This window comes from Lithobates pipiens, unplaced genomic scaffold (genome assembly GCF_037356315.1).
Source record: "Lithobates pipiens isolate NorthernLeopardFrog02 unplaced genomic scaffold, aLitPip1_a1.2 Scaffold_8, whole genome shotgun sequence".
Taxonomy (NCBI): domain Eukaryota; kingdom Metazoa; phylum Chordata; class Amphibia; order Anura; family Ranidae; genus Lithobates; species Lithobates pipiens.
In genome coordinates, this window is record NW_027507903.1 from 582,300,184 (window position 1) to 582,313,359 (window position 13,176).

At 45.6% G+C, this 13,176-nt stretch overlaps 1 protein-coding gene across 2 annotated transcripts in view; it reads left to right on the forward strand.

Annotated features, from left to right (window-relative positions):
* Positions 1-13,176, forward strand: part of TSPAN16 (tetraspanin 16) — a 99,254-nt gene that overhangs the window by 58,591 nt on the left and 27,487 nt on the right. For both annotated transcript variants that reach the window (XM_077470303.1, XM_077470304.1), the window contains one exon: positions 5,166-5,231. In XM_077470303.1, the coding sequence (XP_077326429.1) occupies positions 5,175-5,231 (57 nt within the window). In that variant the 5' untranslated portion in view covers positions 5,166-5,174. The remainder of the gene's footprint in view (positions 1-5,165; positions 5,232-13,176) is intronic.

Here is a 13,176-nt window from a genome sequence, read left to right on the forward strand (position 1 = left end):
TTAGATAGACATGTCGTTTTAAATTGACTGTAAAGCAGACATTCTCGCTTCCTCCTCTGCCATGTTGGCATGTACCTAGTTTTCACAGGTTCTCCCCTCCCTGCAGGCTCCTGATAGACGTCACAGGTCCCAGAAGACTGCAGGACCATTCACACAGCACAGTGTGGCTTGTGCATGCACAGTGAGCAGCCAGCTGCGAAGCCAAAAGCCACATAGTCAGCTACCCACAGCCAGCACCAGAAGCCCAAAGGCTAGTGAAGAACTAGCCCGGGTGATCACATCGCTGGATTCCTGGACAGGTAAGTGTCCTTTTATTAAAAGCCAGCAGCTACAGGATTTGTAGCTGCTGACTTTAATTTATTTATTTATTTTTTAAAGTCCAACTCTGTCATTCAACCCATAAGACTTAGGACATAGGGGTTAATTTACTAAAGGCAAACAGACTGTGCACTCTGCAAGTACAGTTGCTCCAGAGCTTAGTAAATGAGCAAAAGTTCTGCTGACATCCATCATCCAATCATGTGCAAGCAAAAATGCTGTTTCTTTTATTTTCCTTGCACATGATTGGGTATTCTTTGCAAAGTGAAGCTTCACCTCATTTACTAAGCTCTGGAGCAATTGCACTTGCAGAGTGCAACTGCACTTTGCAAAGTGCACAGTCTATATGCCTTTAGTATATCAACCCCATAGTGTACTATAAGGAGGCCTCACCACGGCACCATGAACTCAAAGTGTATTGATGCGGAAAGTGGTGCTGATGTCATCATGTCAGCACTCAAGAACTGCTGACTGCCAGAGATAATTTTAGAAGAAAGGGGACCTTGTGTATCATTTGATCAGCTATATGCAAAAGGTATGCATAAAATAAAAAATAAAAAACACAAGGAGGACCTTTTGGGGCTGCTAACTTTTAAAATGCAAATTACTAAAAACCCCGCTTTAAGGTGGAGAGGGATTCCTTAATGGGTAGGACCCCGAGGTTTGTTCTTTAAAGCGGAGGTCCACCCTAAAGTGGACCTTCCGCTCATTGGAATCCTCCCCCCCCTGCGGCTCCACAATTGGCACCTTTCAAGGGGGAGGGGGGTGCAGGTACCTGTACAGTACAGGTATCTGCACCCACTTCTGGGATAGCTCTCTGCGGAAAAGGGCGTAGATTACGCCCCTTTCCGAAAGTCCCCCGCTGCCTGCTGGGAAACACACAGATCCCAGAGGCAGCGGGTCCATCCTTATTGTGCAGCGCGACTCGCGCATGCGCAGTAGGGAACCGGGAAATGAAGCCGAAAGGCTCCACTTCCTGATTCCCATACCCAAGATGGCGGCGGCAGCACCCGAGAGACGATCGAGAGATCGGCTTCGGGTGCCGACATCGCGGGCGCGCTGGGCGGGTAAGTGTCCTTATTTTAAAAGTCAGCAGCTGTAGTATTTGTAGCTGCTGGCTTTTAAAAAAAAAAAAACGGCGGAACTCCCGGCGGACTCCCGCTTTAAGCAATTACAACATATTGTTTTCTTTGAGATAAAAAGGTTTAAAGTGTATCTAAACCCAAGAACATAAATGTAATATATTGCAGCTTAACGGTCGTTAAATGTGGTGGCTGCATTTGTTTTTGTTTTTTTAGGCTAGGAACAATTTCTGCAAGTCCAAAAAAATACCTGTTGATCTTGCCAAAAACGCTGTGTCCTTGTCAAATAATGAAAGCCTCTTGAGCCCCTTAGGGTAGGGTGACCTGACATCCCCGATTTCCGGGGACAGTCCCCGGATTGAGGACACTGTCCCCAGACCAAGTCTGTCCCTGGTTTTGTCCCGGATTTGGATTTGAGTTTTGACTGAGTGGTCACCAAGGAATGGTTCTTAGGGGGGATGGGCTGGGCCTGAGCTTGGTAAAATTATTGCCCCAGGGAATTCTGGGTCTTTCAAGAAACATGGTTGGAAGAGCTGCCCACCATCCCACCCCCTTTTTTCGATGGTATGTCACAGCTTGCTGCGGTTTCTTGACCTTGCCAGCATACAGGGGTGGACTGACCATTCGGTCACTCGGGCACAGACCGAGGGCCCTTAGTCAGTGAGTGGCTCACAGGGGTGGCACCTCATAGCACCCTCAAAAATTGCACTGAGGTATTGGGATACAATTCACATTATTTCTTTTAAATAATATTGTACCTGCTGTGAATCCTGTCTGTTACTTGGCTGGGGACTCTTTTTTGAAGAGGAGGTTGATATACGGCAATCCCTGCAGAGGATTTTTTCTGCTGGCGCTATTGACTTCGTTTGTTTGGAGTTTAGAAGTCCAACCTTTTTTTGCAACACCGGGAAGATACAATTGTTTAAGATTTGGAAGCACTACCAAACTTTGAGAGAAAGATTGATTATTTGGTTTTGGGAATAGATTTATATTTTTATATATATATTTATATTTGTAGTTTTTTGTGCAACTTCACTTTGGCTTTTTTGAACTGAATATGAGCTTAAAAATGTAGGGTGATTTCTATATGGGACAGCTCTAAATTGGTTTATATGATTTATGCACATCTTCGTATTTGAATTCATTTAGACTATGCTGTGCTCTAGGCAAGCCCATCCCCCACCCCCTTAAAAAAAATAATCACAATTAAAAAAAAAATGATCTAAAATAAAAACACTCCATGCATTCCCCACACCCCCTATACTAACACACACTCCATGCATTCCCCACACCCCCTATACTCACAGCACACTCTATGCATTCCTCATACACCCCCTATACTCACAGCACACGCCATGCATTCTTCATACACCCCCTATACTCACAGCACACCACTCCATGCATTCCTCATACACCCCCTATAATCACAGCAAATGCAGCCAACTGTGCTCCATCAATTGCAGGCTTTGTGCCCATAATATGCAGCCGCTTCAGTCTATAATTGGACCTAAAGATTCAGATTCTACAATGGACACTGAATGGGCCTCTGTTAGAGAAACCCCCCCACCCCCCATATAGGTCCCATTAGACTCTTTTGAAGTCTCCAATGGGTCCTGGAAGGAGAGGGGGTCTCTTTCTCTAACATAGACTTTCTAATGAACACTGTTAGAAAGAGACCCCCCCTCCAGGTCCCATCAGACTCTGTTGTAGTCTATAATGGGGCCTGGAGGGGACACTTTCTAACAGACTGTCCAATGGACATTGTCAGAGAAAGACCTCCCTCCAGGTCCCACTAGACTCTGTTAAACTGTGTTTTTTTTTAATTTATTTTTTTAAAAGGCAGAATTTGTACTTTATGCAAAATGAAGGAGCAGGGCCAGGGGCGGGTCATGGGCAGGGTCTGACAGGGGGCACTTGCTTAATTTGGTCTGGGGGCCCTGGATGTTGTCAGTCCGCCCCTGACAGCATAAAATGGCATTAATGGGCTATGCCCTCGATGGAAATCGGAAGTGGTTGGCCTGTCCAGCACTTATGGTAAGAACAGGCCCTGTTTGGAATTGTGTGCTCACAGTGACAACTGTGACTGGCCCTGGTTGAAAAGTGTTCCTGTGTTATGTTTGGATTTAATAAAGGTTTTGCCCTTTCCAACCTAATGGTTTTAAGTGTGTTTATTTAATGGGGTGAGGGGGCAAGGGGGAAGTTTTTCTATACGTCTATGTTACAGTTAATCATACCTGGGCTCATTGCACCTCAGCAGTCATGTACACTTATCTGAAACAGTGTTTTTAGAATTCCTATTTATCTCCTGTGGACCACAGAATAAACATAACCACATGTTACAGAGATGAGGAGAGCAAGGGGTGTTCGGTAGGGCTGACACACTTCTTGTTGGAGGGTGACAACACTGATTTTCCATAGATACAGTACGGTGAGTGAGTGTTATCATACACAGAAATGGACATAAGACATGAAGTATGGTACTGTTATGCCGCGTACACATGATCAGACAATCCGCCCGTATGTGGGCTCCAGCGGACTTTTTTTTCCAAAAGTCCGGCGGACATAGAAAGTAGTTTTGACTCAAAAATTGTCCAGCGGACAATCCGGCCATCTGTGTCCTAGTCCGCCGGACTTTTGAAATGAATGGACTTTCCTTCGGCGGCGAGATTGAATCATCGCTGGCCCCGTCACCTGGTATGGACTTAAAAGGGAAGCCCTACACCGAAAAAACAGCGTAGGGTTCCCCCCCAGGTCCTTATAGGACGCTTATCCGAGCACGCAACCCGGCCAGTCAGGAAAGGGGGTGGGGACGAGCGAGCGCCCCCCTCCTGAGCCGTACCAGGCCGCGTGCCCTCAACATGGGGGGGTGCTTTTGGGAAGGGGGGCCCTGTGGCCCTCCCCATCCCAAAGCACCTTGTCCCCATGTTGATGAGGACAAGGGCCTGGCCATTGGTTGTCGGGATCTGCGGGCGGGGGGCTTATCGGAATCCTGGATCCCCCTTTAATAAGGGGGCTCCCAGATACCGGCCCCCCACCCTATGTGAATGAGTATGGAGTACAATGTACCCCTACTCATTCACCTGGTGAAAAAAATGTAAATAAAACCCAACACAAGGTTTTAAAATAATTTATTGCACAGCCCTGGGGGTCTTCTTCCGTCTTGGGGGGTAACATTGACTTCCTTCGCTAGTCCCGGCTACCTGGAGCGGCGTTCAAAATGAACTGACTTTTCTCCATGTGTGGGCAAGTCCGCTCAATTCAAAAGTCTGGCGGACTCCCGCCTAGGTTTGCCGGAAAATTCCAGTTGTGTGTGGGCAGGTCCGCTAGTTCGGAAAGTCTGGCGGACTTTCTGGCGGTTTGTCCACCAGACTAAGTCTGCCGGATAGTCTGATCTTGTGTACGTGACATTAGGATCACCAGGTAAAAAAAAAGGGAAAAAAATTCTGAAAAAAAGAAAACGAATGCAGCCACCATCTTCACGGTCTAGTAAGTTGCAATATATTACACTTGTGTTTTATGTCTAAATACACATTCAACCACATGAATGGCAGTGTTCTAGTTTTTTCTCAACTCTGTCTGTTAATAAAAGCAAATGAAATTAAAAAAATGTATATACTGAAGGCTGTCATTACAGATATTACCCCCACTCAGTTACCAGGATATAATATTTTTCACTAAAAGGCAGAACAAGATGTCCACCTAATACACAAACATCAGAACGTTGAATTTAATTATGCATTTATTTATTTAATTTTTCTTTTCCAGGTCGCAAAAATGAGTTGCTTTTCATTCCTAAAAACAATGATGTTCATCTTCAATGGCATAATATTTGTGAGTATACACATGTAGCACTAACCCCCGAAGGAGCTGCTGGTTTTATTCGGCTTACCTTTACCTCTTCTGCTCGCCTCTTCATCCTAGGGGGGTCCCGTGGAAAGTATCCCAAATGAAGATATATCAGACACGTGGTCCTTTTTGAAGATTTATTTAGGGGTAATATCAAAGAAAGACACAAGACATCCTTCAATAGAGGGTTAGAGGATAAGGGGAGTTCAGGCACCTGGTAATTGCGGGGTATCAGTCAGATCCACAAACAGCTCCACAGACTGGATCCACCAATCACCGGATAGGCCCCTCTCACTTGACTTAGCAGCCGATGAGATGCCAAAGTCTCTGCCACAGACTTGTTAATTAAACTTAGTGGTTATTGAAAGTAGATGCGCAACAAAGTCTCTGCCACAGACTTGTTAATCGAAATTAGAGATTCTTGAGAGTTTTTAGGAACAACTACCATACAGTACCAGATTCTTTCAGCCAACCCGGGCGATACTGTAAGGATATTGATCCGGGATGCGTCCTCAAACTGAGTTTCCAGGCTCCTCCAGAGACACCAGCCTTGCGCTCGGTCCTCCACTGGAAAAGTCCTCCCCTGGATCCTTCAGCTTTCCCCGGCTTCTCCCCGCAGGCGAGACAGCACAGGACCACCCCTGGATCAGCAGGCCCCGAGGCATTCCTGGGCGTACACTCTCAGTTGCGAAGACTCGGGCCAGCAGGCCCCAAGGCGCAAGACCATGCGACACAGACCCCAGGCCAGGAGGGCCCTGGGGTTGGGATCATGGACCCCGGAAAACAAACCCAAAGAAACAGCCTCGGTACCTTAACCACTTGCTTACTGGGCACTTAAACCCCCCTCAGTCCCAGACCAATTTTCAGCTTTCAGCGCTGATGCACTTTGAATGACAATTGCGCGGGCATACAACACTGTACCCAAATGAAATTTTTATCATTTTTTTCCCACAAATAGAGCTTTCTTTTGGTGGTATTTAGTTACAGCTCGGAGTTTTATTTTTTGCTAAACAAACAAAAAAAGATGCAAAAAAAATAAAAAAATCATGTTTTAATAGTTTGTTATAAAATTTTGCAAACGGGTCATTTTTCTCCTTCATTGAAGTGCGCTGATTAGGCGGCACTGATGGGCTGCATTGGTGGGCACTGATGGGCTGCATTGGTGGGCACTGATGGGCTGCATTGGTGGGCACTGATAGGCTGCACTGGTGGGCACTGATAGGCATAGTTAAGGCGGCACTAATAGGCACAGATAAGGCGGCACCGATGGGCACAGATAAGGCGGCACTGATGGGCAAAGATGGGCACAGATAAGATGGCATGGATGGGTGGCACGGATAAGTGGCATGGATGGGTGGCACGGATGGGCACTGATAGGTACCACTGATAGATGGGACTGATGGGCACTGATAGGTGGCACTGATAGGTGGCTCTGATAGGTGGCACTGCTGGGCACTGATGGGCGGCACTGCTGGGCACTGATGGGCGGCACTGGGTCGCAGCACCTTTGAGGCAGATTGTGGGCACTGTGGGTGGCACTGTTGGTGGCACTGCTGGATGGCACTGTGGGTGGCATTGTGGGTGGCACTGTAGGTGGCATTGTGGGCACTATGGGCACTGATGGGGGGCACTTACTTTTATTCAGGATGGCACGGCGGTGGGCAGGTGGGCACTGGCAGGGGGCAGGTGGTCAGCTGTATTGCTGGCCGTGATCGGGACTGATGTCCCGATCACGGCCGCCGGTGATCGGCTTTTTTTTTCTCTCCTCGCGCTGTCAGCGCGAGGAGGAATAATAGCCGATTACCGGCTCCGTTCTATCACATGATCAGCTGTCATTGGCTGACAGCTGATCACGTGATAAGGGGTCGGGATCGACCCCTTGCACGGATCGGTGATCAGGCGAGTCTCACGGACTCGCCGATCACAGAGCGCGCCGCGCGCGCCCCTCAGGGGGCGCGCAGGCCGCTCGTATCCGGGACGACGTCAATAGACGTAGTCCCGGAAATGTGGGTCCGCGCTGTTGCCGTCATTTGGCAATAGCGCGGTACCCAAGTGGTTAAATACCCTCTCCCAGAATGCAGAGCAGGGAAACCACACCCACTGAACCATTTCCGAGCAAGAGGCGGTATTCAATGCATCCAGCCTGCTGCTGTTCCACACCCACTGATGGTGACAGCAACACCTACGGTCAGGTGGGAATCGGAGCAACCCAACTGGACTGGTGCAGAAACCAGAACTTTTAGAGAAATTATTTTGAGCCAAACTACAGCTTCAGATAATTAAATTGAAAAAAAAAACAATAGCGTCTGCTCATCAGGAGCAGGGCGCTACACACACTTCTAGTGTTAGCTTATAATTTCTCTAATCAAGAAGCACTAATCTGATATCCAATTACTCTAAATGAATTTACAATATGTGTGCAGCTAAACTCGCCTATGATCCAACTGCCATCTAAAACGGCCTCTGCCAAACTTATAAACCAAAAGTTCATGGACATTTGACCATCAAATCTATGAAACCTTGATGGACATCTTATTTTAAAACTATGGGCCGCAGGATCCAGCTGAGATTCAAACCATGCATAGACAGGCTGAAAGTACCCAAGTTGATCAGAAATGTGTGCTTATTCAACCAAAAGAACATTTGTGGGGTCAGGTACTGATGTTGGATGAGAAGACCTGGCTCACAATCTGCATTACAATTCATCCCGGAGGTGTTATATAGGTTTGAAGTCAGGGCCTCTTGGTTCCTCCATGCCAAACTCATCAAACCATATCTTTATGGAGCTTGCTTTGTACACAGGGGCACAGTCATGCTAGAACAGAAAAGGTCCTTAAAGGGATATTAAAGATTCAGCTTTCAAAAAACAAAAAAAGTCTGTGCAGTGGTTTGCACAGAGCAGCCCCAATCCTCCATTTCTCAGGTTCCCCACCGCCACTCTTGGCTCCTCCCCCTTGACCAGTGCCACCAATAGCAAGCTGCTTGCTATGGGAGCACTGTTGCATGCTTGCTCCTGAGCCCCACTCTATGTGTCCATAAGACACACAGAGCCAATGTGGGAGCCAATGTCTCCTGCTGCTGTCTCAGCCAATGAGGAGATGGAGTCCCGGGACAGCCCAAGCTCTCTCGTGCACATCACTTGATCAAGAGGGAACTCGGGTGAGTATAAATACATGAAGGTAAAAAACCTGCAGCTTTTACAACCACTTTCACCATTTTGGCTGAAGATACGTTGTACACATTTTTCTAAAATGTCTCATGTGTGTGTGATAGCACTGAACCCCTGGAAACGGAAGTTAACTCCAATGAATTTACCATAAAGTGATTTTTCTTTCAAAGAAGCAGATCCATGGTTAAGCTATATAGTATAAGCGGACCCTATTTTGGTCCTAGGCTGCTATCTCTCTTATAGCAACAAAGAAAGCACTCGCCAGAGGGTAAATTCTTAGGTGTGTTCTAAAGAGCATCTGAAAAAAGTTAATCTCACATTTGAAAGCCTTTTTTGAAACATTTAATGTTTCAGAGCATTGAAAACAAAAGGACCATTTTTTTCCCAAATACATCTTGGCTGTATTTGCTGTCCTTAACCATTAAATGTTTAAAAAAGGCTTTTAAGTGAGATTAACTTTTTTCAGGTAATTACACACCTAAGAATTTACCAATTGTCTAAAATATCTTTTATACTGTAGTAAACCACGTAAACGTATTAATTTGGAGGGGTGTTCACATACTTTTGGCCATATAATGTATCTTTGTGTCAGGGCTGGGCTCAGCCCTTCCTTCTCCGAGCTGGCCGTTTAGCTGTCGGCTAATTGCCAGCTCCTATCTCTCCACAGTTGTTGATGATATCCTGCTTGGCTGACATCCCTTCTGGCTCCAGATCCTGCTTTCTGTTCCGCTACATTTAGCCCTGACTTTCTGGCTTGTCTGATTATTCATTCCAGTTACCAAACTTTGGCTATGTTTGACTACATTTGTTCTATTTACTTTTATTATTAAACAAGTGTGATTTAACTGTACTTCTGTCTCAGTCTGATTTCATGGTTTCTGACAGTAGGCGAAGGCCATGAATTCAGAAGTCAATCCACTTGTTGGTAATATTTTTTCCAGATTGGATGAGCAGTATCACCGCATTGGATCAGTTTGCCATGATGTTACAAATGCTCCCGAGTCGCACGGGCCACCTGGAATCTCCCACCGTGGCTGCTCTGGTACAACCTGTGTTGCAGGCCATCCCTGCTGCTGCTCCAATCACTGTGCAGGCACTCTCCTTGAGTATTTCCTCTATAAGAGGTATGTCTGGTTCCTCTCTGCTTCCCCAACGATTAGGGGGCAATCCAGTCCAATGCAGAGGGTTTCTCAACCAGGTTGAGATATACTTTGAGATCCTGCCTCAGGCATTTCGCACAGACAGAAGCAAAGTAGGTTTCGTGATATCTGCTTTCTGATAGAGCCTTGGCCTGGGCAAACCCTCTATGGGAGACGCAAAAACCCGTTGTCCTGAGTTACCCAGAATTTGTGGCTTCCTTCAAAAGCATATTTGACATTCCCGCAAGCTCTGCTTCTGCTGCCAAGTGCCTCATGTGCATCGAACAGAGTCCGAGAACTGTTGCCGACTACACCATTGAATTCCATACTCTGGCAGCAGAGGTTGCGTGGAACAATGAGGCCCTCGTGGCTGCTTTTTCTTGTGGTCTCTCAGATGCCATCAAGGATGACATAGCAGCCCGGGATACTCACTGAGCTGGAGAAGTTGCTGGTGACACTGCAAGCCATGGAGGAGTATGTTGTAGACAAATTTTCTCAAGGTTTCATCCGCAAATCCTCGTCTCCTCCTGGCGCTGGTTTCTTCTTTGTGAAGAAGAGTGGTGAACTGAGACCTTGTATTGATTTTAGGGGTCTCAATCGATTCATGAATAAGAATGCCTATTCGATTCCGTTGATTACAGAGTTATTTGACCGCCTCAAGGGAGCAACAGTTTTCACAAAGCTTGATTTGAGAGGGGCATACAATCACATGAGGATTAGGGAGGGCAACGAGTTGAAAACTGCTTTTAATACCAGGACAAGCCATTATGAGTACCTCTTAATGCCTTTTGGCCTTTGTAACGCCCCAACAGTTTTCCATGAAATTATTAATGATGTCCTCCGAGATTTGTTGCAGTTATGTGTGGTGTTTTATCTCGATGATATCCTCATATTTTCCAAGTCCCTGGAGAGCCACCACGCAGATTTTCTGTTGTGTGCTTCAGAAACTAAGAGAAAACAATCTCTATTGTAAACTGGAGAAGTGCGAGTTCCATCGTGAACAGGTTAAATTCCTGGGTTATGTAATTTCCACTGCTGGTTTTTCGATGGACCCAGAGAAACTTTCGGCAGTTCAACAGTGGCCTCGACCCATGGGTTTATGTCCTCTGCAACGTTTCCTGGGCTTTGCCAACTGTTATTGGAAGTTTATTCGTAACTTCTCGTGTCTGGTCAAGCCCCTGACTGACTTTCTGATGACCAGAAAGGACGGTAACCCACATAGTTTGTCTCCGGAGTCTATCAAGGCCTTTGAGAGTCTCAAGGCTGCCTTTGTTTCTGCTCCTTTGTTGGCACATCCTGATCCTATGTTACCTTTTATCCTTGAGGTTGATGCTTCTGAGACTGGTGTTGGAGACCTTCTGTCCCAAAGTCCTACCTCTTAGAGCACTATGCATGCTTGTGGCTACTCTTGTCACCTGCGGAGTGCAATTACGAGATTGGTGACAGAGAGCTGTTGGCGATCATTTTAGCCCGGAAAGAATGGAGACATCTCCTCAAAGGTACCACTGTGCCGGTTCTCATTCTTACTGACCATAAGAATCTCACATTCTTGTCTGAGGCTAAACGCCCCTCATCAGTAGGGCGTGATGGGCTCTTTTTTTGTCAAGTTTCTATTACATTGTATCATTCTTATCTGGTACTAAGAATGTAAGGGCTGATGCCTTGTCACAACAATTTTCCTCCACTTCCAAGTTGGAGTCGGTTCCGGTTCCTGTGATTCCACCTGATCGTATTCTGGCTACGGTTCGCACCAGTCTCACTTGTCCTTTAGATGACAAAATTTGTTTCTTTGCCCCAGAGAGTCACCATACTGCCATGCTCCAGACTTACCATTCTCCCAAGGCTGCTGGCCACCCTGGGAAGAATCAACTCTTTTGGGCCATTTCCCAACAATTCTGGCAGCCTACTCTACGTGCTGATGTAACTGCCTGTTCTGTGTGTGCTCAGAGTAAGACTCCACGACACCTTCCAGTGGGCCTCCTACAACCCATACCCAATGGAGAGAGGCCCTGGATCCACCTGTCTATGGATTTCATTGTGGAGTTACCCAACTCCCAGGGCAACACAGTTATCCTTATGGTGGTTGACTGGTTCTCAAAGATGTGTCATTGTATTCCACTTAAGAAGTTGCCCATTTCTAAGGAACTGGCTTTTTTTCTAAATTTTTGCTCGGGAGATCTTTCGCTTACATGGGCTACCCAAGGTGATTGTGTCTGGCCCAGTGCATTCAATCTCCATACACTTTTCACAATAGGATTTATACAAAATAAAGATATTTCATAGTGCATATGCACTAAAAGGTACAAATAGGCATAAATGTGTTTCAATATCCAGTGCTGTAACTTGAATAATAGATGGATGATTACGTGCTTCTTAAGTGCTTTAAATAGGGTGCCCCCCTAATAGATGTGCACTCACCCCTGGGCTTGGACCAACTATCGCTAGTTAGGTCAAATGCACGTGTGGGGCGACCACTATGGATATCCTCTGGACCGATGATTGGCAGCGATGAATGTTCCTTGTATAAATAGATATAATAGAAAAAGCCTCAATACATAGTACCGTTGATAAAGAACTTTTTATTCCAAAAAATATAAAGGTATTAAACTCACATGTATGAGTGCCTAATGTCCTGGCAAACGGAGTGAACAGCATGTATAAGTAAATCCATGAAATCCGCCTGGTTGGTTCATGCAGCTGCTGGCTCAGTGAAGGCTTGATTTCCGGATTGAATGTGTGGGCAGAAGTGTGTCACAATGAAGTGACTCAACCTGAGGACGGACAATCTGATAGGCCGAAAAGCATAGAGGTTGAGTCACTTCATTGTGACACACTTCCGCCCATCATCGGTCCAGGGGATATCCATAGGGGTCGCCCCACATGCGCATTTGACCTAACTAGCGATAGTTGGTCCACTCCCAGGGGTGAGTGCACATCTATTAGGGGGGCACCCTATTTAAAGCACTTAAGAAGCATGGAATCATCCATCTATTATTTAAGTCACAGCACTGCATATTGTTTCACTAGCACGAGCACCTTTTCTTTCACTGGGGACTGTTTGATTCATTTTATTAATTGTTACAAGTGTATAATTTATTACCTGTATGTCATGTTTTTTAGCATTTAGCCTGGTATACTTTTTATCATTTATTAATTGTTCACATCAATTTTACACTGCAGCTGCTTTAATTATGCGGTAAAGCAATTTGTTCTCTTTATCCATATTAACACATACATGAGGTTTTTTCACTTATTTTCATCCTTTGGCGCTTTGGTTCATTTTCGTTTCGGTGTGTTTTACCATGCATTTCAATTAATTATGCTTGATAAGATCAAATCTACAAAAGTGAACTAGCCACCTAGTAAAGAATGACATTTCTACTTCAAATACTTTTTTATGCAATACAAGATATGCATTTATTTGTAGGAAAAAGTCAAATGTAAATGTACCTTCAATTAGAGAGAGATAGTCAGAAACCAAAGAGCTTCTGCTCACTTTGGAGAAACCAAAATGCTTTGTGACACCAGTGTCATGGGTACTACCTGTAATATATGTTTATTTGTAAAATAATCACTTTATATAAATATGACAAAGTATATGTAAAACATTAGTGTGCTATAA